The sequence below is a fragment of the Anser cygnoides genome, chromosome 5, assembly GCF_040182565.1.
Source record: "Anser cygnoides isolate HZ-2024a breed goose chromosome 5, Taihu_goose_T2T_genome, whole genome shotgun sequence".
NCBI lineage: Eukaryota > Metazoa > Chordata > Aves > Anseriformes > Anatidae > Anser > Anser cygnoides.
Genome location: NC_089877.1, coordinates 12,669,079 through 12,694,401, shown reverse-complemented (window position 1 = coordinate 12,694,401; position 25,323 = coordinate 12,669,079). Strand labels below are relative to the sequence as shown.

Below are 25,323 nucleotides of genomic sequence, written 5' to 3'. Positions count from 1 at the left end.
CGCCTCGCCGCCCGGCCCAGCCCCGCCGGGGTGCACCGCCCAAGTGCGGCCGGGCGGGCCCGCGGGGCGGCGGCGCCCGGGTTCCGCGGCTCGGCCCGGAGGGGGAAGCGCGATGGCGGCCGAGGCGCGGCGGCGGCGGTGGTGGTGGTGGTGGTGGTGGCGGCGGGGCGGCGGCGCCGCGCTGCTCCTGCTGGCGCTGTGCCTGCGGCCGGCCCGGCCCCGCAGCCTCCGCTTCGTGACGCTGGTGAGGGGCGGGCGGGCGGCTCGGGGGGAGCGGGGGGCGCGGGCGGCTCCGGGCCGCGCTGACCGGGTGCCGCCCGCAGGTGTACCGGCACGGGGACCGCTCGCCCATCAAGGCCTACCCGCGGGACCCCTTCCAGGAGGCCGCCTGGCCGCAGGGCTTCGGGCAGCTCACGCAGGTGCGTGCGGGCACCGGGGAGGGGGGGAGCCGGGGGGTGCCGGGGCCCCGTTAACGGCGGGCGGCGCCGATCCCGTTGCAGGCGGGGATGCGGCAGCAGTGGGAGCTGGGCCAGGCCCTGCGGCGGCGCTACCGCGGCTTCCTGGGCGCCGCGTACCGGCGGCAGGAGGTGAGTGCCGGGCCGGGGGGGGCGCCGCGGGGCTGCCGGGCGGAGCGGCGGCCGCACGCCGCCGGGGGGCGTTAACGCCGAGAGGTGCAAAGCCAGCCCCGCGAAGCGGAACGGGAGCGCCGGGCTGTGCCTGGGGCTCGTTTCCCGCTCCGGGTCGTTCTGTCACAACAGCGGATCCTGGCTCGAAGCAAGAACACGGCCTGCGTTTGCCTCGCCTTCTGCAGTACGGCGCTGTCCTACAGGAGTCTGCACGGCCAAACAGCAACCCCTAGCCAAAAGTGACCTTCTCGCTCGTTTCCACCTGTAAAAGCTTCGTTCCCCCCAAACCTATTAATTTTCCTCTCTTTCTCTATGATGTTGCCCTGCTTTATTCTAGTTCTAAAGAATCTGATAGTCACAAGTAGGTTTATGTTACAAAAATTACGGTGCCCATGTGCTATGCACAGAGGAAAATGCACAATGCCCCCCAAATAGCCGTACTGGTTGACCAGAGGGGTGTGAGTCAATTGGAACATGAGCAAGTGCCACGATGAGAGGCACACTGTCACGTGCTTGGGATGGAAAGCTGGCAGTCAAGACCTGCTTGTCCCACTGCTGGCCGCATATCACTTGTTTTATCTGAGTCTACCTTGGGTGATTGACCAAACGAGGCAAACTGAGAGTCCTTGTAAGATTTTCTGTCCTGTTTCGCCCCCCTTTTTGGACTTCCCAGGAAGTATAAAGCTTCACATGATTCGTATTACACCCCCTTTGTCATTTGCTTCTTCAACAAAACTTCCAGTGTCAGCTCAAACGTGGATCCTTTAACCTTCCTCAGTAGTTCCTTTCCAAACATACTTCACCCTTACAAAGCTTTTGCCAGCTGAAGCTGTTTCTCTTCCCTTGCCTGAGAAGGAAAAACAAACCATGGCATATGCAAACAAAAACTGTTCTGCTAACAAAGCCTGTATCTCCGCCTGAATTGAGCAAGCTCTTTCTTATGAGAAGCGTTGCCTCTGGATGACACCGTGTGACCGTCTGTCACCTGACTCAGCGACAAGCTGGAGCCTTGGCAAAAGGTGCTGAAGAAAGCAAATATGCTCAGGGCTGAATTGTTTTTTTTACGACACTTGTAAAATTAGATCCTTATCTCTTAAAATAGTTCCTTTTTTCAGAGCTTGCCTAGGATGAAGGCAATCCTGTCTAACATGTACAGGATCAGTTGTTTTCAGGCCACAGTTAGGAGGTAAAAGTGGGTAGGAATTGTCAGACTTTTTTGTCATGACTGTTAAGTTTTGAGATACACTGTATATGGGGGATGCTATACAGGGTGAGCATATGTGGTGGTTTTTTAGCATTTAAAATCCCAATCTTGACATTCTATTTGATTCTTCTGGTTTTTAGTTCTTGTTTCAGATCCGGTATGCTGGGGTTAAGGGCATTCTTTCACATGTGTTCCTGTTGTTTTGCACTAGTTTTCTTCTAATCTCCTCCCAGGGTTTTTAGCACACAGATACCAGAATAGCAAAGTTTTGCCATTTTGACCTTCTGAACTCTTCAATATTTTCCCTTTTCTTTCCTTTCTGGCTCAGATCTCTCTCTCTGAGCTCTGGAATGGTAAATCTTGGCCCATTAATCCCAAGAGCCCCCAATGATCAAATGACATCTCAGCTCCCCCGTTCTCTTTCTTAGACTGCAGATTATTAATTATTTCTCAGATGGTAAAGCTGAGGCTTGGAGAAGCCAGGTTTCTGCAGGAGCGGCAGCTTGTTCCTGGAATGGAGAACTGAACACAGCAGTTTGCCCTAGTCCTGCTCTGTAAATATACTGCATTTCCTATCTGTGCCCATCATTATCTGCATTGTCTTGCTCTTCTCTGACTCTTGTTTGTTTTCAGACTCCCTTCTTTCTATCTGTAATCTCCACACAGTGCTTCTCACTATTTCATTTACCCAGAACAGACTGCTGTAGCATTACACAACAAATCATCTTTCACATCCATCCTTAAAGTTTCATCCAGATTGACAACCAGCAGGCTCAGTCACTTCAGTTCCTGTTATCCTGTTGTCTGCAAGCAGCTGCAGGGCACGTGGCAATGTTCCTCAGCACATGCGTTGTCCTGCGTCCGAGCGTCACCGCTTACAGTAGCGTTACTAACGGTGCACTGTCCCTGTCCTGGCAGATCTTCATCCGCAGCACAGATTACGATCGGACGTTGATGAGTGCGGAGGCCAATCTGGCAGGCCTGTATCCCCCAGAGAGACAACAGATGTTCAACCCTAACATTTCCTGGCAGCCTATCCCTGTACACACAGTGCCTGAGTCCGGGGAAAGGGTAAGTTAGTCCCGAGGATACGTCCTGACTACACAAGTGGCATGTTATGCTGACTTCTGCAAAAGTCTTTCCTTCAGTCTCGATTCAGATTGTTTTGAGCTTCTCCTGGGACCTGTCTTGCAAAGATTCTTTTGTTCTTCTGAACGAGATGAGAACTGAGGGGCTGTGTTTGTTCACTCAATATATTAGCTGCACCAGGCCACACACAAGCTGGAGCATGTTAGAGGGCAGTACTTGAAGCTGTAGATGGTCGGTGTTTCGTTGCAATTCTGTATCTTTAAAATCCTGTACCTAGGCATTCTCAGTGACTTAGCTGCTCTCATCTCTGTCCAGCTACTGAAGTTTCCATTGAACCCCTGCCCACGGTACGAACAACTACAGAACGAAACACGGCACTCACCAGAATACATAAATAAGACCAGAGAGAATTTGGTAAGTGATTGTGTGAGATAAAGTGGTCCTGTAGTTAAAATAGCGCTTCTACATAATCAGAGCTCTGACAATATAATGTAGTGCATATCACACAGGACGAAACAGGAAAATTGAAGGCCTCTCTCTCTCTGTTCATACATACCTACAGCAATTCCTGCAGATGGTGGCAAATGAGACTGGGATTCGGGATGTCTCTCTCGAGACTGTGTGGAGTGTGTATGACACACTGTTCTGCGAAGTAAGTTTCTGCATAAATGCGCGTGGATTTGCACTTTGGTGTGTAAACCTCCCACTTTGTAGCTTAAATATCATGCCAAAGCCAGAAAAAAAAGGCCACTAGCACAATAACTATCTCATTTGAAAGACACTAGAAAATGACCACAATCTGAAATCTTCAGATGTCCAGGGACAATTCTGAATTAAGTAAGGTAGAAATGAGATCTCTGGAAGCTGAAGGAGTGCTAACTTTATGATTTAAGTTGGAGGTTTTACATTTGAACTGTTCCTGATTCTGCTTCTGTTAATTTGGATCGGTCACCTCTTTGTTTCTGTTAATGCCCTCTCTAAAGAAGTGCTCCACTGGGTTAAGTGGGGTTCGCCAACATCTGTTTTTTGACCTATTATGAGGTCCTGTGACAAAGACTCTAGAGACAGACGTTACTGTTTTGCTATCTGGGGCGAAGCACAAAACTCATACGGAATTTTCTTGAAAGCACATCTCCTGAAAGCTTAAAAATAAAAATCAATTTAGCTGTGCTAATGCCAAAGTAAAGGTCGTATATCCAGGAGACTTACACAGTTGTTGCACAGGTTTGTGTACAACCATATAGCACAATGAAGCAAATTAAAGAGATCTTTAATATCAAACTAGTTAGCAATAGAAGAAGCTGTAAACCCTGACACTGACATGCTACTTCTGACACTGTCCGTGTTGGTTCTGTGGAGGTGCAAGGGTAGCGAGATTGCTGGCAATGGTACAGTAATGCAGTATCTACTACATTTGGGATGCAAAGCATAAACCTGAATGGCATTGCACTTTGCTGCATAAAGTAGCTGCTTGAGTTGCTGCAACCTGAGAATATCCCAGTCCAGAGCTGCATTGCACTGTGTAAATTTGCCCTTTGTATCACAAAGCCAATCTCCTATCTTGTAATAGTGACAGTGAAGCAAGTTCTGTCAGTAACAAAAACTCCTGGTCAGAGAGATCAAGAATTTCAAAACTGCTCTTTCAAGACTCACTTAAAGAGCTTGCAGATTGGGCCCAGAAGCCCAGCTGACAACCGTTGTATCCCTGAGAACCTGGATAACAGCTCACTGTCCCAAAATGAAACTAGAACATAGTAAGGAAGTAGATATTTACTGTCAAAACTGTACCCTCAGCCTGATTAATGTCTGTGGTCACTTTGGGCTTCCTCCTTTTTTCTCACTTTTACAAACAGTGCCCTGAAGAGGAATGTTTTTCTCACCTGCGCCAGTAGATTCACTCTACCATCTGGATGGAAAAAAAAAAAAAAAAGAAAAAAGGTCCAAGAAATACCTGAACTTACCAGCTACTCTCTTTGTAAATTAATGAAAAACTAACTAAATACCTAAGTTGCTGATGGGAATTTCTGTGAACTGCTGAGACAGAATGGGCCCTTAAAGATATTCAGACTCATCTTCTGGCAGTTTAATAGGATGTGGCATAGAAAATTGCTCCATTCGAGTAATGCCAGGGAACCACAACTCTTGTTTGTCTGCCAGTATAACTAATCCTTTCTTGTAAAGGGTTGGCTGCAAAGCAAATTCCTTTCTTGGTTCCCAGTTCTGTGTATTCTAGGTTTGATTACTGGGCTCTGTCAGTGGTGCATCCCACTACTATGTCTGCTAACACTAAGTGCTTGCTAACTTTTTGCAACATCTTTCAGTGGCCCACAGAGCCTCCTGGGGAACTGTGCTGCAGGTAAACCAGAAACCTTGAGTCCTTGGGCTCTCTCACTTACCTTTTGATTTATGGCTGCATACCATCTGCAGGGCACAGTCAGCCACATGTAGAGCAAATGCCCCAAGATTACTGTACTGTCGTAACGCTCTAACCCTGCGCTCCAGGTGTACTTTCACAGAAAAGTAGCTCCTAGATTCTAGTCTTGATGCTTCTCACAATTAGTTTCTGAAACAACATTTAAAAGGAACGACATGAACTACGTGTGTTCTCTGCATGCAGCATGACAGGGTGAGGACAGAATCATAACTAGACAAGGGTCGTACTTAAACAATACAAAACATCGGCAGCAGTATGGGCAGAACTCCAGACACCCTAACCCCCATTCTCTGATTAGTCTGTGGTCCGTCCTACCTCCAGATGAGTACTCTCTTTCTCTTCCTAGCAAGTACACAAAATGGATTTGCCGCCATGGGTGACGCCAGATGTCATGTCTCAATTGAAGCAACTGAAAGACTTTGGTTTTGAATTTCTGTTTGGAATCCACCATCGGGTAGAAAAAGCTCGTTTGCAAGGCGGTGAGTGCAGTAGGGAAGGAGCTTTGTGCTGCTCTGCCTAGATTTTGAATCTTACTAGCTGTTCCCTTTCCCCAGGGGTCCTTCTGGATCACATTAGGAAAAACCTAACCAAAGCAGCAAATGCCTCTGCCCACCAGCACCTGAAGCTTCTTGCCTATTCAGCGGTAAGTCAGAGGTTGGGTATGAACTTTGCTCCATCTCCTCCTCCTCACATTTGGGGTTGGGGCTTGCTAATGTTTTTTACCCTTTCTGGCTTCTCTACAGTCTGTGCAGTGAGCAGGAGATGCATCTTTGCCTCTGTCTGGGTGGGATATGCAATACCTGGCACCGTTCCTCTGGGGCCCCCGAGGAAAATTCCCAAGCTGCACTTAGTTCCTGTTATAGCTTAGGCTCATGGATAAGACTGGCAGTCTTTGCGGAGCCACTGCTATATTTATTTGGTGGATGGGTTGATGCTACTCCAATGTGAAGTTTCAGCAGTACAGCTGAAGAGAGTCACCCCCCTTTCCAGCAGCCTGCTGGCTGGAAAGTCAAGCATCTCCCACATTGCTCCCTAGAGATTAATTCTTAAGAGAACAATGCAGGATAGATACGGCTGTGTTTCACTTCCTCCCCTTCTCTGGCACCATCACAGATCACCTTTCCAACTACTGCTCCTTTCCCTTCTTTCAACCAGAAGTTACAAAGGTGGCTTCCCTTCTGCACTGCCTTGCCCATTACTGGTATGGTCTGAGCTGCCCTGCCACATTCATGAGGGTGACTGATTTGGTTTTTTTCCCTCTTTCTCAGCATGACACCACACTTGTGGCACTGCAGATGGCTCTAGATGTCTACAACAAGATTCAAGCACCATACGCCTCATGTCATTTATTTGAGCTGTACCAAGAGGATGATGGGTGAGGGCTGCAGTAAAGATGTCTGCTGTGATTTCACCTCAAGGGTTAGATACCTAGGCTAGGTGCAATCTAGGGGGATGCAAGCTTGCTCCTAGTGGCAGACTCTCAGGAGGAAAACTGTGACCAGACTAAAGGAAATGGTGTGCACACTAAGATTTTTTTTGGGAAGGGGTGACTTGAGCTGAAGGAAAAAAAAAATCTAGCTGTGTTTTGTTTTCAGTGACTTCTCTGTGGAGATGTTTTTCCGGAATGAGAGCGGAAAGGAACCTTTCCCACTGACAATCCCTGGCTGTCAGCAGAAATGTCCCCTGCATAAATTCTTGGAACTCACAGATCCCGTTGTGCCTCAGAACTGGGAGCAAGAATGTCAGGTAGCAAGCAGTATGCAAGACACAGGTGAGCCCAGGCTGGACCAGAACGTGGCAGAAGGGGAAAGCCTGGAATTACTCTGACCACTTATTTTCTCCCTTGCAGGACTGTTTGTAGGTCTGGCTGTGTGTGGATCCGTTCTCCTTCTCCTTATAATCCTCCTCTTGACTGTACTCTTTCGCATACCGTCGCAGCCCCCTGGCTACCGGCATGTTTCCAATGAGGGAGAAGAGCAGGCCTGACAGTTGCTTCAACTGCTTCCCAGGCAGTAGGGGGGAGCAGCGTTGCCCCTAAGGATGATTGGGCACCTTCAGTAACTGAGCATTCTTCTGCTTTGGCCATTGCTTCCCAGAATGAAGCTGGACTGTGATTTTTGGACTCTTTCTAAACCCAGAGAGAGGACTGACCTACTCTAATGGAAGTGATGCATTTTAATTCTGAGAAGCCAGGATACTGTGTGGTGCTTCTAGCCCTCACACAGTCAGCCTGGGATTCTCACCAAGGCCAGTTAGAGCAGCTGCTCCTCGTGAAGAATTTTCCTCCTTTCAGTGATTGTAAATGTTACCACTCACCCTTACTGTGGCAGCGGGATTTGGGCCTCCAGAAGGTGTTACATCAAGCACAATTAAGAATTGCATTTCTCTTCAGGGTCAACCTGCTTTGTGTGCTTTTCTCTCAAGTCCTTGGACTCATGGTGGTGGGAAGGCTGGGCTTGGAGCAGAAGGCCCAGCTTCCCCCATGATGCACAGACACTCATCTGCTGACCATGCAGAGGGAGCTGCTGCAGAGATGGCAGATCGTGAAAAGCGTTTCTTGAGGCTGCTGCTAAGTAGTTGTTCATGGTCTCCTTTTCCCCTTGTCAAAGTGTAGTTCAAGAGAGAAGTGGCTTGTAATCAGGACAGGACTGCAAACCTGGCAGTGGTTTCTAGCATTCAGCTCAAAGTAGGTTACATATGATCCACAGAGTAAAGAGCTTCGTAAAGGAGATGAATTCCTGTAGTCACAGTGAACCCCATTCCTTGTGCAGTGGTGGCTCTAGAAAGGAGGGAGTCCTTGTAGATAGGAAACATTTTCTATGTTGCTAAAGATTCTTTCTAAGGAATTCTAAAGTTTCTTTTCTAAAGATTCAGTCTTTAAATTTGACCTCTGTGTTTCAAGTACCTATTACAGGGGAGTATCCTGTACTGCAGGCGGTCCAGATTTCAGCTGGAGCCTAAGGAACATGCTTTACTGGCAGAAAGTTTTGATGCTATAATTAAAGAGATGTAGCAGAGCTGTTTACCTAAGACTAGACTGAATGCCAACTTCCATAGTTTTTTCTTCCCATCCTCCCTACTGCACAGCCTTACCCAGAAAAAATGCAAAAAAAAAAACAACACAAAAAACATTAAGGATCAGACCTTGCAGGTAAATACGGGCCCCTTCATCTGCCACACTTCAGCATTTTATCCGAAATGTGATTCTTTCTCCCAGCAAGCTGGATGGAAGCCACAATCCTCTCTCACCTATCCCCGTAATACCGAGTTGAAAGGACAAATGGTCTCTTCATTGATAGAACCATAGGATCAGATTTGAAGTCCTTCATTAGCACTATGTTTGCACAAACTTACTATGTTTGGTTGGATAGCAGGGAGTTTAGAAACTTTGTATTACTTAGCCAGCTTCATCTGTACAAAAACACAGACTAGTATCTCCAAGTGAGGGCAAGATGACCCAGGCCTGGAGGGTATGTCAGAAGATTAGGTGAGGAAATCATGCTGTGCAGGTGTGCTTGGATGTGTAACCGACTACGCTCAGTGTGCAGGCCTAAGTTGAAAGAATAAGATCAGAAAGAAGATGGCCTGAGCATGCGCAAGGACTGGGTTCAACCAAGCAACACAGTGAGGAAGTCTACTGCCGACCACCAGAGACCCCCGGAGAGACCACGAGTGGAAACAAATGCAGATGCGTCAAAGAACTTTAAAGATTTTAATGAGTTACAGGAAATAGTATGAATATGTTATTAATTGGAAATCTAATGAATGCTTTTAATTGTATATAACCCCCATAGCATGAACAATTTGGCAGGCACACTAGGTGGAGCAATCCCCTGTGCGTCCTGTGCCACAGTTAAAGAATGCCTGCTTTCTAAAACTCCAAATTGAGTCTGAGAGAGTTTCTTTGAGCGACTTTGATGGTATCACCCAAGGACAGAGCCCAGCTCTGCTTTCTAAAACTCCAAATTGAGTCTTGGAGGCTTTCTTTGAGCGACTTTGACGGTATCACCCAAGGACACAGCCCAGCTCCACAGCCTCAACTGGAGGGCACAGGGTTGGCGTCTCCCCAGGCTGAGGCCAGAAACAATGCCGCTGCTGCTCTGCATCATCTCTTGTCATGGCTGTGCCTCAATGCCACCGCCAAGGCTGCAGAATACTGACAATTCCGGAAAATTCCATTGGACTCCGGGGGTGCAGGGCTGCCCCCTGCCCCTCTCGGCCCTTTTCCACCACTCAGCTCCTCCTTGCACTGTCCCGGCTCCAGCCGGGGCTCTCCAGCAGCCATGGACGCGAGCCTTGGCGCGGGTTCCTCCACAGGGTGCCGGGAGCCCGCCACCTTCCCTCAGCTCGCCTCAGCCCGCGCCCTGCTCTGGCCTGGCCGTTAACAGCCGCCATGGCGGCAGCACCGCCTGGGACCGTCGGGAAGCCGGCTGGAACCGGCTGCAACCAGCACCAGGCTGCCCGGCTGCATCCTCCATCTTGTCTCGCTCTGTCCCCAGTGCCCGGGCGTTCTGGTTTTCAGCGCTCAAAGCCTTTGCTTATTTGGTTTTCTTGTCCTCCTGTGACCTCTGCAGGACTAAAGCATTCCCCCTCTGGTTTCACAGTCCTCCTCCTCCCCAACGAGCCCGTATTCGCAAGATATTGCCTTTGGCCTTGTCCTGGAATCACTTAGACATTGCCATGGCCTTGGCTCATCCCGGTCCAGATCTGGAAACGGATGGTGGTGTCCTTTGTTCAGCTGTGCCAAAATGCCAACCAAGTACTACTGGGACTAGTTTAGGTGGTTATTTTCCAAGTTTGAGGAAGAATGTGCAGGGAAGAAGAGTAGGAATGGAGGCATCAAGGACTTTGGTTCTTAAGCTGCTGCTCTGTTAAATGTGGCAGCTCCCAGCAATTTCTCTGTGTGGAAGAACGATGGGTGAAGTGACAGACTGCTTTGATTTCAGAAGCGGATGACTTCTGATGAAAGGCCACTGGAACAGCCTGGTCTTCATGAGGGTGGCCATTTCAGTTTGCTTTAGCTTTTGTAAATAAAAATCTGGTTTTACCTTTTTTTGCCCATGTGTTGTGTTGATTTTTTTTTCTCCTACAGCTTCTGGCCTTGCCCTGGCCTCCTATCTCGGTCTACTTCGTCCTGTTTCTCACGGCTGCTGCCCATGCCCCTCTTGTGCGTGTTGACGTGAGGTGCTAGCTTGGGGCTGGAACAGCGGCTTCCATGTGTCAGCACTGCCAGGCAGTGATTTCCATCACGAGGATTTTTCTGTCTACGGAATCTCTTAATCAGGAAGCACCACATAACCATGCTTAACCCTCTGAAACTTATAACTGCAACATTTGGAAGTTCTTGGAAAACCTGAGAATGTATAATCTGTATGCAAGCTGGAAAATAGCCTCCCTCACCAGTAAATATTCTGAGAAAGTGCTGTACCTGAGACAATTTACAAGTATGAATTCAAAGTGGGTGTGCAGGGTAATAACTGCAATAGCAACGCAGTAGTTGAAATGATGATAGGGTGTGCGTTCGAATCTATAACAGTATTGCCACTGGGACATGAAGATATTCCCTTGAAGGTATCCCGCTGCCCAGGCCTTCAACATTATCTTCAACATTATTACATTTGGTTATTTGAGTGACCTGTTTATATTGGTTCCAGTGCTCTCCCACAGTCCTAATACTGCAAAGTTTTTGCTGACACACAAAAATTAGAGAAAACAGCATGCACCCCCCCCCCAATGCTGAATCAACAAAATACTTGCAGGTACCTTGATGGAAGTTCTAACAAAGCAAGAATTTGAATTAAGCTGTGAGCTGTTGTTATAAATATGGCTTTCCAGCGCCATCTAAAGGTGAATAAATGTTGTGAATTTGTAACTCCCAGTTGCTGTGCCCGCAGTCACTGGCAGTGGGAGATCTTTGCTCCTGAAGAGTTGATAACGTTGAGGTCTCAGGTTGTGCTTTGTATCTTTTGGTGCTTTACCAGAAGCTGTTATCAAGATCTTATTGTTACAGGGAGGCAGAAAGACAAAAAGCTCTCATTTCAGTTGCTTTGGCCTCTCCATTAGGGACCACGGTGTCTGCAACGCTCCCTCAGCCTCCTGATCTCTTCCAGCAGGAGTATCTGTCCATTCATCGCTTTCCAACTTATTTAGGGTGTTTATGGTGACCGAGCTTTTCAATTTAGTTTCCCCAGAGATGGATGAAGTGGCTTTTATGAAGTCACCCCAGGAGAGTTGAGGCAGCAGTAAGTTTTATGCTCTGACACTATCTGTAGCTTGCAAATACTTAGAGCTATCATGTAAGCGTACCCACGGTTACATGTCCCCCAGGTTTAAGTGCCCCTAGGTTAATTACCTCAAGCACTACCCTGCAGTTTGTTTAGTACAAGGGGTGTGTGAGACGCTTGGTGCTCCAAGGGTGCTCTCGTGAAGGGCTGGGAGGGCAGGAGGTGCTTATGCAAGGTGTGGGGTGCACCCAGGTATCCGTGTGGGGCATGGGGTGCTCCCAGGGCATTTGTGAGAAGGGCTGGATGCAGATAGGGTGCTTGGACAAGGAGCGGGGTCTGCCCCTGTCCCCACCACCCCAAAGGGACGCAGGTGTCTGGAGGCCCTCCCGTCCCAGAGACCCGAGAGTCCAGGGGTTTTCCTGCGCCAGGAGGACACATGCACCCATGCCCCCATCCCTCTGGGGACCCAGATGTCCCCACCCCACCATCCTCCAGCTGTCCAGGCACAGGGACAAGGCACAGCTCACATGCATTTTATTTATTGTCCTCAACCATAACACAGGGGCTGCACCCAGCATGCCCCAGGCATAGGGGGAAGTCACCAAGGAAGTGGAACGATGTGGCATGGCACTGGGGTGGCAGGTACAACACGGGATTGGCATCACTGGGACGCGGTGGGACAATGTGGGGTGTCACCAGGACTGGTGGGAGGACATGGGGTGATGGTGTGGTGACATGGGATGTCCTCGTGTGTTGCTGTATGTGTGGGAACACATGGGGTGTCCCAGGACCCATGACACATGGCCCTCCCAGAGACATCCCCAACCCTGCTGCGCCCCACAGCGACACAGATGTCCCATGTCCCAGTGCCCCCCCAATCCTACACGTCCCCATGTGTGTCCCCAGCACCTTCAGGTCCTACCCGCGCTCGCAGATGAGCTCGACGACGCTGTGCTCCATGGGGACAGGGTCGAGGCAGCGGTGGGCAGCGCTGGCGGCCACCTCGTCCAGCAGCCCCTGCACCACGCGCTCATCAGCGGCAAAGCGCCAGAGGTAGAGCTGCAGGTAGTGGCCGTCCACCTGCACCTGCTGCAGCCCGAAGCGCCCCAACGTCCGCAGCCGCACGCACTCCAGCAGCGTCTTCAGGCTGATCTTGATGATCCCCGTCAGCACTGACACCTGGGACATAGGGACAGCAGGGACAAGTGGCACAGTGAGGATGCGGACACCCACAGCAAGGAGGCCTCAAGTCATGTCCGCACAGGGATGCAGAGAAATTAGGGACAACCCTCTTGGGGTCATCGGCGCCTAGGACACCCTCATCCTCATCCTAATGTGTGTTAGGACGTGGGGACGTGTCACACACAAGGTCAGGGATGCCCTCAGTGTGGCTGTCGGGTGTGGACCAGTCTCACCACTGCAGGGACATGGGGACACCCTCAGCCTGGTCCTCAGCCCCAGGGGAACACCCTCAGCACCGCTACCTGGGGACAGTGGGGACATGTGGCACGTGTTGGTGATGCCATCAGCCCAGCGACCTGGCTGCTGGGGTTACGGAGAGACCTCAAGTCACATCAGTGTGGGGACACAGGAACACCGACACTCACCCCTGCCATCTGCCCCAGGGACTGATCCCCCCAAAGTCCCTTGTCTTGGTCATCAGCCCCTGAGGAACCCCAGCACCGGGGACACCAGGGACATGTGACAGGTGTGAAGCTGGACAGCTTAGGGGCCTTGGGGACACCTGAGGGACACTGGGACATCCCTATGGCCTCACCTTGTTGAACTCGACAGGGCTGAAGATGTCGATGCGTTCGGAGAAGAGCTTCTGGATGTTGCTGAGCAGGTGGGTGTCCATCGGGGCACTGGGGACGGTGAAACCAGGACAATCAGGGGAGGCAGGGGACTGTCAGGGGACGGGGATGCAGAGGTGGTCGGAGGGAGGGCACGGGGACGGTCAGAGGACACCGTGACAGATGGGATGTAAGGGCTGTATGGGGACACAAAGGCAGGAGGACATGGGGATGGGCAGGGGATGTGGGGAGGGTCACAGCACAGGGACTTAAGGCACATGGGGATCATCAAGGGATACTGGGACCTGGACACACGGGGACAGTAGGGGAAGATAGAAATAATCAGGGGATACTGGGACAGTTTGGGGACGCAGGGACCACCAAAGGATGTGCGGACCATGGGTGGATACTGGGACAATTTGGGATATGAAGATGGTCACAGGGACATGGGGACTGTAGGGGAACGTTGGGATCATTTAGAGCCATGAAGACAGTCAGGAGGAAGCGGGGATGGTCACGGATGTGGGGACAAAGAGGTGACACGGGGCTGACAGGGAGTGACCCAGGTGACAGGAGTGACCTGGGGGCGTAGCGGGGGTACAGCGAGTACCCCAGGGGTGACACAGGGAGCGTGGGAGTGGCCAGAGCTGGCCAGGTGGGTGGCTGAAAGGGGTCCCAGGGGGTGACCACGAGGTGGCCTGGGTGACAGGGCTGACCTGGGGGTGTAGCTGGGGGCGTAGCGCCCAGGCGCCCGCGAGCTGCTGTAGACGGAGAAGGCGCGCCGGCTCGAGTCGCTGCTCTGCGCCCGCCGCACCCCCTCCTCGAAGAGCTGCCCCACCTGCAGCATCACACCGCTCAGTGCCAATATCCCCCCAAACCCACCCCAAATACCCCCTGCGGACTCCCAAAAGAAGCCAGGATCCTTCAAAACCCTCTGAGATCTCCCAGTCCGTTTGGGATGCTCTCAGATCCCTCTGTCTCTCCCTAAAATCCTCAAGGACCTTAGGAATGCCTCAGGGAATCTCCTCTTGATCCTTCAGAGACTTCAGCCCCCCTGCCAAGGACCCTCTGGGACTCCAAAACCCTCCCAGGAACCCTCTGGGACCCCTGAGGGTGCTTTAGGGAGCCCCACAGGGACCATCTGGACCATCCTAAAATCCTCAATGACTTTATAGGGACGGCAGGCACGATTTCTGGCCCCTTCAGGGACCCTCTGGAACATCTGGGACCCCTCTATGGGTCTTCAGCCCCCACCCCAAGCCCCTACAGGGGCCCGGTGTTGCCCCAACCTGGACGTCGATGGCAGTGATGTCCTCGACCACGCGCTTCATGACGGCGCGGACGTTGCGGGGCTCGACGGTGCCCAACCAGTCGCGTGTCTCCACGCTCTTCCGCAGCATCTGCGCCACCGCAGCCCCCTGCACCTGCACGTAGTGGTCGAGCAGCCGCTGCGCCGCCCCCCGAGCCTCCGCACACAGCGCCGGCCCTGGCGTCACCGCTGGCCCGGTGTCCTGGGGGTACAAAGGACATGGGGACGCGTGGGGATGTGTGAGGATGCTCCATGCGCAGCCTCAGCCCCCTGTCCTTGGGGTTCAGGGACATGGGGGCACAGGGAGATGGGTCCTTGGTGGCACAGGGACGTGAGGAGATGTAGAGGCCTCCCCCAGTGCCCCACGCACAACACCTTCCTTTGTGAGAGTACACAGGGACATCAGGGGGCACGTGAGACACTCCGGGATGTCCCAGTGTGCTGCATCCCTGCTGTCCTCACATCCTTGTAGCATTTGGAGGGCCCTGGGGACGTGCAAAGGCCTCCTGGGGACATTTTGTGGAGCTCCCACCCCTTAGGGACACCGGGACAGGCGGGGACCCTTCTGCCTCCATGCGTACTGCTGTTCTTGGGGCCACATTCTGGACAGATATGGGGCTGTAGCGGGACACAGGGAGGGGCTTGGGGACATTCAAGATCCCTTTGGGGACATTTCAGGGTCCCTCATGGACATTTGGGGGCACACAAAGTTAGAAGGAAGATCCCAATGCTTCCACACACACTCCCACGTTCCGGACAGACACTAGGACTCGGGGCCGCTCTGTGGCACCTTGGGGACATTCAGGGCCCCCTCGGAGCCATTTTGGGGCCAACGAGGGCAGTTTGGGGGGCTCACCTCAGGAGGAAACTGCTCGTCAGTAAGAGTGAGGATGTAGCTGATGGTGGTGGCCTCGTAGTCGAGGCAGAGGCGGGCGAGGAGCAGCAGCAGTGCCGGGGGTGCTGCGGGGGCTCCCCGCTCTGCGGGGCTGTCGGCAAAGCCCCGGGCGGTGCGGCAGAGCCAGCGCACGAAGGCCACCACCAGCCCTTCACGCACCGCCTCTACGCAGAACTCCCCCTGTGGCCAAAACCAGAGAGTTACACCTCCCAAAATACCAAAACACCATCTCTACCTGCTTAAAAGCTGCCACTGCACCATAAAAGAAGGCTCATCTGCACCCCAAAGAACTGCTGCTGGGCACCGATGTCGCACCCACGTCACCACGTAGAACTGCCCCCGTGACCAAACCTGGAGGGTTATGTCCCAAAAATACCACCCTGGGACCGCCTAAAACCTCCTCTGTATCCCCAAAACTGCCCCTGGAGCCCTGTATTTTCCCCATGGCCCCCAGCAGCCCCTCACACACCACTGCCATGCACAACTGAAAGCACAACTGCCCCGTGTGACCCCAAAACAAAGCCAGTTCCACCAATCTGTCCAGTGCAACCCCTAAATCGCCCCGACGACCCCTCCAGGGACTACCAGTCTGCCCCATGCGACCTGCAAAATAAGCCCATGCTTATTTTAAGGCCATGCAACCTCCATCCCACCCTGTGCAGCCCCAAGCCACACCCAGATCGCCCCAGCGACCCTCCTACTCCCCGCAAGGCTCCCCCCACTGCCCCCAGCGCACCTTGAAGTAGGGCAAGCTGGCGAAGGCCACATCCTTGGCGGTGAAGAGCTGCACGTAGGCCAGGACAGCCTTGAGCTGGCCGAGAACAGAGGAGGCCAGCGTGGCCAGGAGGTCGGGGAGGCCAGGGCCCTCTTTGCCGGGGGGCCGGGGGGCAGCCAGCGCCTGGCGCACGTCACCCAGGCACCCCAGGAAGAAGGTCTGCAGCGCCCGCAAGTAGCGGGCCACCCGCTCGCCCGCTGCCCGTGCCACCAGCGCGGCGCCTGCTTCGGCCCCGGCTGTGGGCAGCAGCTCGAGGAGGGCCCGGAGGCGGCGGTGGAAGCGGTCGAGCGCCCGCACCAGCAGGGAGGTGTCACCCAGGCCCCGCTCCAGGGCCAGGCGCCGCTCCAGCAGCTCAAAGTAGCGGGCGGTGAGGGCAGCGGCAAAGGCCTCCAGGCGGCCGTCCCCCACCCCTGGGCACCCCTCGAAGAGGCTGCGGTACGAGGCTGCGAGCAGGCACAGGTTGCCCACGAAGGCCGAGCTGCCGCGGTCAACGAAGTCCAGGATGTCGGAGGCTGGGGGAGGAGTGGCAGCAGCGCCAGAGGGATCGGCTGGGGGCAGCTCAGCCTCCAGCGCCGCCAGCTCGGTCTCAAGGCGAGCACCAGCATGGCTCAGGAACTCCTCGCACAGCTCCTCGGGCGGCTCCTCCAGCTGCAGCAGCATCTCCACACACTCTGTGAGCTCCTTGGGGTCCAAGGTGTCGTCCCTGGAGAGATGGAGGGGGTTAGCTGGGTGGTGCGAGGTTCTAAGGTTAACAGCGGCACAGCAAAACAGGAAAAAGCAATAAAGGTCATCAGTAGGCTTCAGAGTTAACGACAATTATTGAAAAACAAAGGAGAAATGAGTACTTAACAGCATCAGTATGTTCCAGAGTTAACAGTGGTAATGGTAATAAAAAAAAAAAAAGAGACTAAAGAACCCCAGTAGATTCTAGAATTCAGAATAACTACAATAATAATAATAAACCACTAAAAGTCTTCGGTAGGTTCCTGACTTAACTCTGTACCATAAAGACAAGAAAACAAATATATACCACAGCTTTGTAAGAGTTCCCGGTAGTATGCAGAATGCGCCCCCTTGCTCTATGAACGCTCTGCAAAACGGAAGGTTCCCGGGATTGTTATCAGCAGGCTCCAGGGCAAACGCCCCTTCGCTGGGATGTTTCCTGGGGGCTGTTATCAGCAGGCTCCAGATTTAAGACCCCAAATCCCTCAAAAAGGTGCTCTGCACTTAACACCCCCATCCCTTGAAAGGCTGTCTCCTGCGGCTGTTATCAGTAGGTTTCAGAGTTAACAACCGCACTGGAATAAAGTTGTTAGGGGAACTGCTACAACTAGCCTCCAGAATGAACACCCCCCGAAAGGCTGTTTTCCAGCGCTGCCATCAGTAGGCTCCAGAGTGAACACCCTCACAACGCCGCTTCCTGGAGCTGCTGTCAGCAGGCTCCGCACTGAACGTACCGGAGGCGTGCCCGGAGGCGCTGGGCCAGGTCGGCCATGATGGCGTGGCTCTCGTCCTCGATGGCACGGAACGAAGGCAGGTGGCGGTAGTGGCGCAGCACGGCCCTGGCGCGGGCGTAGCAGTGCAGGGCCCGCGCAGGATCTGCCCCTGGTGCCGCCCAGCGCCGCAGCCGCCCCGGCACCTCCACAAGGGACTGCAGCTTCCGCAGGAGCGTCTGCACGCCTGGAGGGGCCGGGATGTCAGAAAGGAGTTGGGCATGGGGGAAAGGATCGGGCACCGAGGTGGGGTTAGCAAGGACCAAGGGGAAGGGCTAAGGATGAGGCAGGGCCTGATCGGCCCCCTCTGGGACACCATCCCCCCCCCATCTGACTCTCAGCCCCCTTCCCTGTCACCTGCCCCATAATCCCCACATCTGCCCCCTCTGTTCCCCCCACACCCTGTTACCTGCCCCCCGCAACGCCCAGCTCTGCCATGGCCCCCAGATGGGCTCCCCCTGACTCCCCCAGCCTCCCCCATTCTACACTCCGACCCACAAGATCCCTAAACGCCAACATCTGTCTTCTCATCCCCTCATATTTACCCCTCAAGGCCAAAATCTAATCCCCTGGCCCCTCCAAACCCAAGAATCTGTCCCCCCAAACCCCAGATCTGACCCCCAACCCCACGATCTTCCCTCCCCGAGTCCTCCAGCCCCACGATCTTCCCTCCCCGAGTCCCCCAGCCCCACGATCTGTCCTCAAACTCCATAGATCTGCCCTCCTGGGCTCCATCCCTCCCTCCCCGTACCAGCCAGCTGGGCACCACGGCGGTGACGGTCCTGCAGCGCCGCGCTGACACGGGCACTGGAGGTGCTGATGGCTGCCATGTTGGCAGCCAAGTCGTCCATCTCTGCCTCCATGCGCCGGAAATCGACCTTCATCTTTCGGATAGTGTCTGCGGGGGGGAAAAAACAAGACCCATGGGTCCCTGAGCCACTTGGGATCCCTCTAGTCCCCCCCCCCTCCAAATACCTGTGTCCCCCCTGAGAGCCCACCTGTGGCAGAAATGAACTTGTTATAGTTCTCGTAGAGCAGCGTCTGCATGTCGCTGTCGAGAGCGCGGATCTCCCGCCCCAGCGCAGCTTCGCGGGCCAACAACTGCCCCAGGGGGCACTCACTGCGCACCTGGAAGGGGGGCAATCATGATACAACTGCACACTGGCCCCACTGCACCCCAACAACTCTCCCGGAGCCGGAACAACTCCCTCCCAGACCCCTACATGCCCTCCATGGTGGTTCTGTGCTCCTCAGCTGCTCCCCTAATTGCATCGTAGAGCCCTCCAGCTGTCCCCCCCCAGCCCGATGTGCTGCTCAGGGAGCCCTGCCTGCCACACAACCACCTAAATGGCACCCTGGTCTTGGGAAAAGGAACCCCAAGAGCTTCCAGCTGCATGCCAGGGCCCTGCTGGGATCCACAACGGTCCCCAACAGCCCCGTATCGCCCCTACACAGGGGACATACAGGACCCCAAGGAGCACCTATGGGGGGAGATCTATAGGGTACCCAGAGAACCCCTTTTTGGGGATCTGAAGGGGGTCGGAAGGTCTCTCAGGGATCCAGCAAAGCCTGGCGGAGGGGTTTATGGGGTCCCCACAGGGCTCTGGGGGCAGGGGTACGGATTGCACGGCACCCCTTGCCCCCCGAAGGGCGATGGCTGCGGGATCCCCACAGGAACCCTTTGGGATCCCCACAGGAACCCTTTGGGGTCCCCACAGGCGGGCACCCAAACCTCAGGGGGTCCCCGGGGTGGGGGTGCGCGTCACGGTGGGGTCAAAGGTCACCTTAGCGAGGAAAACTTCCGGGTCAAAGTGAGGCCCGTTGATGTCGATGGGGTCCGGGGCGGCCTCCGCTGCCTCGGCGGCGGGCAGCCCGTAGTAGCGCTGGAGCGGGCCATGAGGCCGGCGCCAGGAGGAGCCGGTGCCGGTGCCGGTCTCGGTCTCGGTCCCCCGGTCTCGGTGCCGGTGCCCGCCGCCTCCCCGTCCGCCATCACGCCGCCACTTCCGTGCCAGCGCCTGACTTCCTGCCCAGCCCCCGGCGTCACTTCCGGGCGGGGCCGTCACCATGGTTACCGCCTCCTGGCCCCCGCGGCACCGTCCGCAGTGGGCCGCACGGCGCCGCGTTCGGGGCCGCCTTCATCGCCTCGTCTTCGTCGGCCCCCTGCAAATAAAGCACATAAAGCCCATGGTGTCAGTCAGTAAAGGAAATAAAGCACATAAAGCCCATGCCGTCAGTCAATGAAGTAAATAAAGCCCATAAAGCACACGGTGTCAGTCGTGTTCAGGCTCAAACATCGGGGACAGGGAGATTGGAGAGACCCGGGAGGTGAAGGCTGTGGGCATCAGAGATGGGGACACACACACTGGGGTGAAAACAGGGGCTGGAGATGGGGCTGGGGACAGCAGGGTGACAGGAGGACCTGTGGGCATCACGGACGACAACGGGGGCATCAGAGATGAGGAGTAAATTAGGAACATGAGGCGGTGCGGAGGGGCTGGGAGGGACAAAGCCAAATCCTCCCCTAGCACCATGAAACACCCCTGCACTGTGTGCCGCAACCACAGCTCCCTCCAGCCCCAGCCCGTGGGGATTTTGCATAAGTGGGACTACTTCAGGTGAAGCACACTCAAGGAAACGGTAATTTCAGGAGATCAGGAAGAAACAAATTCCCACCCTCAGTCTATGTACCACAATCTTCTGTAGCCTCTTAGACCCTCTCCAAATAATGGACACTACACACATCTTCAATGCCACCAAAGACCGATAGAGCTACTCTTCCCATGCATGCTGCAAGTACTGCCATCTACATGTTGCCTGGCCTGATGCAATGAGAACAATCACTTGGTGCTGGAAAAATGAAAATGTACTGGCTAAGCTCTACCTGAAGATGCAGACAAATTATTTGACTCCTTTATAAAGAATCTGTTAAAGGCATTTATGAACAGCCAGCAATATGATTTTAACCTCTGTGTCAGTGTAAACTTTAAGCCTCAACAAAAACAGCGCAGGAGTAGGAGGAGAGAAGAACCCTGAAATGCCAAGGGCACGCAAGACAGCCAGTTCTGCCAGCACCTTTTCACCTGCTTGCCTTCAACCCAATAGGCCTTGCATCCCCATTGCTCCTTTCACCCTACACCAGGACCATGCCTCAACTGCAGGCTACGGAGCTCCTGGCTGAGGAGAGATGCCAGCCCCACAAAGAGCCATCAGAGCTCAATGCTGCGCGGTGACAGAACTCAGGGCCTTCCCTACCCACTCGCACCCGACAGCAGAGCAGCCTGGGGACAGAAACTTGTCCCCAAGGACAGAGCCCAGCTCCACACCCCAGTCCGGGGGGCACAGGGTTGGCATCTCCCCAGGCTGAGGCCAGAAACAATGCTGCTGCTGCTCTGCATCATCTCTTGTCATGGCTGAGCCTAAATACCACAGCCAAGACCCCAAATGGCAGACAACTCCGGAAAAAGAAGCAGGAATTCCAGTGGCACAAGGCCGGAAGCAGTGAGGCACAAAGGCCTTTGCCTGCTCAGCACAGAACGCGCTGAGAGGCAAGCTCACCACAACGTGTCCTTAACGAGAGCAACGCCTGCTCTCTGAGGGGAGGTTTGGGATTTGAGCTTGGAAGCCGCTGTTCCAGCCCCACGCTAGCGCCTCCTGTCAAGAGGCAAGTGCTGCATGAGCAGGGCACGGGCACCAGCCCGGAGAAAGAGGCCGAAGCAGCCTGAGACAGGAGCCCGGGGCAAGGCCAGGGGCTGGAGGGGAGGCTGCAGGGCTCACAGGCTTCTCCTGATGGCAGCCGGCGTAGAGCAAGGGCCACTGAGGCTGCAAGCGCGCGGCTGCCCTCAGGTGGGAATGGGCCAGGGCAGCTCTCCTGCCCCAGCCAAGTGAAGAGCCTCTCCCAGCTCCAGGTGATCTCCGCTGCTGGCACCCGCGTCCCGACTCAGCGCCTTCAGCCCTCGCGTTCCCAAACATCGAGGTGGATGCCTACAAAAGAAGGGCACCCATCTACACTATGGGAGCCCAAAGGGCTGTAGGAGTGGGTATGTGGGGGTGTGTGTGCCCCTGCTTACACCTGCAGAGGGACCAAACCGCCCATGACAGGCAGCTGCGGTCCTGGTCCCCAATACCTTGTGGAGCCTGCCATCACCAGGACTGGGAAGTATGTGCCTCCAGGCACCCACATCCGGGGACTTCCCAAAATAAACACCACGGTGACACCCGGACAAGGTGAGTACCAGTTCTCCAGCTCTTCATCCTGACAAGACCCCAACACCTCACTTTTGCCCTGGCCTTGTGGGGGACCCAGAGACCAGAAAGAACGGGGCATGGGCGGGGGGCTGACAAGAGGGACAGCAAGCTGCAAGGTGGAGAAAAATCCCTCTTGGTGCTGCCTTTGTCCTCAAGCACATGTGATGCCAACCCTGTGGCCCACAGAGGGGGGTGTGGAGCTGGGCGCTGTCCTTGGGTGATACCGTCAATGTCTGTCAAAGAAATCCTCTAGGACCCAATTTGTGGTTCTCGTATAGTTTTTTGTAATGTAAGTTTTTGTTCTGAGACAATACTGGAGAGACAAGTCCTCTTCTGAAACCACACAGGAAGATCTTGCAGAGCAATGAATGATCTACAACTTTGGAGCTCGGACAGTTCTGCTCACATGCCTGTATTTCAGTTCATGGAAGAAGCACCGTTTCTCTGGAAAACGGGGATATTGGGCTCTGAGGCAGGAAGTTCTCTCGAGTTTCAGAACAACAGAGTGAATTCATCTTGGGTTTTAGCCATGATAGCATATGCACAAGAACAATAATAAAAAAAAATGGGTAAAAGAAATCTAAAACCTGGTCTTTATTTACAACAGCTAAGGCAAACTGAAATGGCCACCCTCGTGAAGACACGGCTGTTCCAGTGGCCTTTCATCAGAAGTCATCCGCTTCTGAAATCAAAGCAGTCTGTCACTTCACCCATCGTTCTTCCACACAGAGAAATTGCTGGGAGCTGCCACATTTAACAGAGCAGCAGCTTAAGAACCAAAGTCCTTGATGCCTCCATTCCTACTCTTCTTCCCTGCACATTCTTCCTCAAACTTGGAAAATAACCACCTAAACTAGTCCCAGTAGTACTTGGTTGGCATTTTGGCACAGCTGAACAAAGGACACCACCATCCGTTTCCAGATCTGGACCGGGATGAGCCAAGGCCATGGCAATGTCTAAGTGATTCCAGGACAAGGCCAAAGGCGATATCTTGCCAATACGGGCTCGTTGGGGAGGAGGAGGACTGTGAAACCAGAGGGGGAATGCTTTAGTCCTGCAGAGGTCACAGGAGGACAAGAAAACCAAATAAGCAAAGGCTTTGAGCGCTGAAAACCAGAACGCCCGGGCACTGGGGACAGAGCGAGACAAGATGGAGGATGCAGCCGGGCAGCCTGGTGCTGGTTGCAGCCGGTTCCAGCCGGCTTCCCGACGGTCCCAGGCGGTGCTGCCGCCATGGCGGCTGTTAACGGCCAGGCCAGAGCAGGGCGCGGGCTGAGGCGAGCTGAGGGAAGGTGGCGGGCTCCCGGCACCCTGTGGAGGAACCCGCGCCAAGGCTCGCGTCCATGGCTGCTGGAGAGCCCCGGCTGGAGCCGGGACAGTGCGAGGAGGAGCTGAGTGGTGGAAAAGGGCCGAGAGGGGCAGGGGGCAGCCCTGCACCCCCGGAGTCCAATGGAATTTTCCGGAATTGTCAGTATTCTGCAGCCTTGGCGGTGGCATTGAGGCACAGCCATGACAAGAGATGATGCAGAGCAGCAGCGGCATTGTTTCTGGCCTCAGCCTGGGGAGACGCCAACCCTGTGCCCTCCAGTTGAGGCTGTGGAGCTGGGCGCTGTCCTTGGGTGATACCGTCAAAGTCGCTCAAAGAAACTCTCTAAGACTCAATTTGGAGTTTTAGAAAGCAGAGCTGGGCTCTGTCCTTGGGTGATACCATCAAAGTCGCTCAAAGAAACTCTCTAAGACTCAATTTGGAGTTTTAGAAAGCAGGCATTCTTTAACTGTGGCACAGGACGCACAGGGGATTGCTCCACCTAGTGTGCCTGCCAAATTGTTCATGCTATGGGGGTTATATACAATTAAAAGCATTCATTAGATTTCCAATTAATAACATATTCATACTATTTCCTGTAACTCATTAAAATCTTTAAAGTTCTTTGACGCATCTGCATTTGTTTCCACTCGTGGTCTCTCCAGGGGTCTCTGGTGGTCGTCGGTAGACTTCCTCACTGTGTTGCTTGGTTGAACCCAGTCCTTGCGCACGCTCAGGCCATTTCCTTCTTTCTGATCTTATTCTTTCAACTTAGGCCTGCACACTGAGCGTAGTCGGTTACACATCCAAGCACACCTGCACAGCATGATTTCCTCACCTAATCTTCTGACATACCCTCCAGGCCTGGGTCATCTTGCCCTCACTTGGAGATACTAGTCTGTGTTTTTGTACAGATGAAGCTGGCTAAGTAATACAAAGTTTCTAAACTCCCTGCTCTCCAACCAAACATTGTAAGCTCTGGGCACCCTGCACGCTGCTTTTCCTTGTCCACAGGGGGAGATGGGAGCAGGCTTGCCGCCACAGGCGTTGCAGCTCCTAAGGATGAAGGGTGCTAAATCCTTTCTCCTGCTCTAGAAAGTCCTTCCAGACCAGTGCTGAAAAAAGGCCCCTCGGGCACCCTGGAACTTATGCCTTCATCCTCAAATCTGGCCCTGCAGGTCTGAAACCTGCCTCCCCCTGCGGGAGGAGCCCGACTTCACCTTTCTTAGCCTTGGAAGGCAAATTCGATGAGGATGAGCTTGTCTGCTGCTGCTGCGGCTGCTCACAGTCACAGGGCACAGAGAGTTGCTGCGGGCAGGCAGAGCTCGCGACAGACTCTGACTCTGCGGGTGTCGGCTGCCAGCTTTTATAGGGAAGGGCACGACATCGCCATAGAAATGCATTAGGCCACATACAGGCTTTGGGAGCCTGGGGGATGGCATCTGGGCTGTTACCTCCTCGGCTTGGCCTGGAGCTGTGCTCTCCGAACTATTTGGATCGTGCACTCCAACTGGTAAAAACCTGTAGCGCACTGTCATAGTTTTGGCTGAGCTTGGGTTAATTGTCTCTGTAGAGCGTCATATGATGCTTTTTTTCTGGGATTTTAATGAAAATAGTGGTGAGACCACACCGATGTTTTTAGTTGTTTCAGAGCGGTGCTTATCTCGAGCCAAGGACTTGTCTGCTTCTTATGCTGCTCTGTCAGTGAGGATGTTGGGGCTGCCCATGTATTTAGGAGGAGGCACAGCCAGGACGGCGGACCTGGACTGACCAAAGAGACATCCCATGTCAAATGGCATGCTCAGCAAGAAAAGGTGGAGTGAAGAAGGGGAAACCAGGCATGTTAGGAGTGATGCCATTTCCTTCCAAGGGAACAGTTACGTGTGTAAGGAAGTAAGCTTCTAGAGTCCTTGAAAAGATGAGTGATGGA

At 53.8% G+C, this 25,323-nt stretch overlaps 2 protein-coding genes across 4 annotated transcripts; one reads left to right on the top strand and one right to left on the bottom strand.

Annotated features, from left to right (window-relative positions):
- Positions 1 to 73: 73 nt before the first annotated feature.
- ACP2 (acid phosphatase 2, lysosomal) lies at positions 74 to 10,405 on the top strand. Of its 3 annotated transcripts, XM_066998055.1 has the most exons (11): positions 74 to 244; positions 324 to 419; positions 501 to 587; positions 2,749 to 2,901; positions 3,235 to 3,333; positions 3,482 to 3,571; positions 5,700 to 5,832; positions 5,908 to 5,996; positions 6,622 to 6,728; positions 6,949 to 7,124; positions 7,203 to 10,405. In XM_066998055.1, the coding sequence occupies exons 1-11, from the start codon at positions 113 to 115 to the stop codon at positions 7,337 to 7,339; spliced, it is 1,299 nt and encodes a 432-aa protein (XP_066854156.1). In that variant the 5' UTR covers positions 74 to 112; the 3' UTR covers positions 7,340 to 10,405. The 3 variants fall into 3 exon arrangements, with proteins under 3 accessions (XP_066854156.1, XP_066854158.1, XP_066854157.1); XM_066998057.1 differs by lacking the exon at positions 2,749 to 2,901 and having other exon boundaries at positions 78 to 244; XM_066998056.1 differs by lacking the exon at positions 501 to 587 and having other exon boundaries at positions 79 to 244.
- Positions 10,406 to 12,094: 1,689 nt separating this feature from the next.
- Positions 12,095 to 19,847, bottom strand: LOC106040822 (vacuolar protein sorting-associated protein 51 homolog). Its single transcript, XM_066998054.1, is given in 11 exon segments — positions 12,095 to 12,756; positions 13,355 to 13,442; positions 14,087 to 14,208; positions 14,660 to 14,881; positions 15,536 to 15,754; positions 16,311 to 17,052; positions 17,807 to 18,029; positions 18,594 to 18,740; positions 18,841 to 18,970; positions 19,627 to 19,787; positions 19,790 to 19,847. Coding segments are annotated over 11 exon segments (2,358 nt in total). The 5' UTR covers positions 19,833 to 19,847; the 3' UTR covers positions 12,095 to 12,495.
- Between the last annotated feature and the right edge of the window lie 5,476 nt (positions 19,848 to 25,323).

Excerpts from the sequence above, each read along its gene's own strand:
- ACP2 (XM_066998055.1), top strand. The coding sequence starts at position 113 with ATGGCGGCCGAGGCGCGGCGGCGGCGGTGGTGGTGGTGGTGGTGGTGG. Across the intron at positions 245-323 it reads GCCTCCGCTTCGTGACGCTG|GTGTACCGGCACGGGGACCG; the intron begins GTGAGGGGCGGG and ends TGCCGCCCGCAG. Across the intron at positions 3,334-3,481 it reads ATAAGACCAGAGAGAATTTG|CAATTCCTGCAGATGGTGGC; the intron begins GTAAGTGATTGT and ends ACATACCTACAG.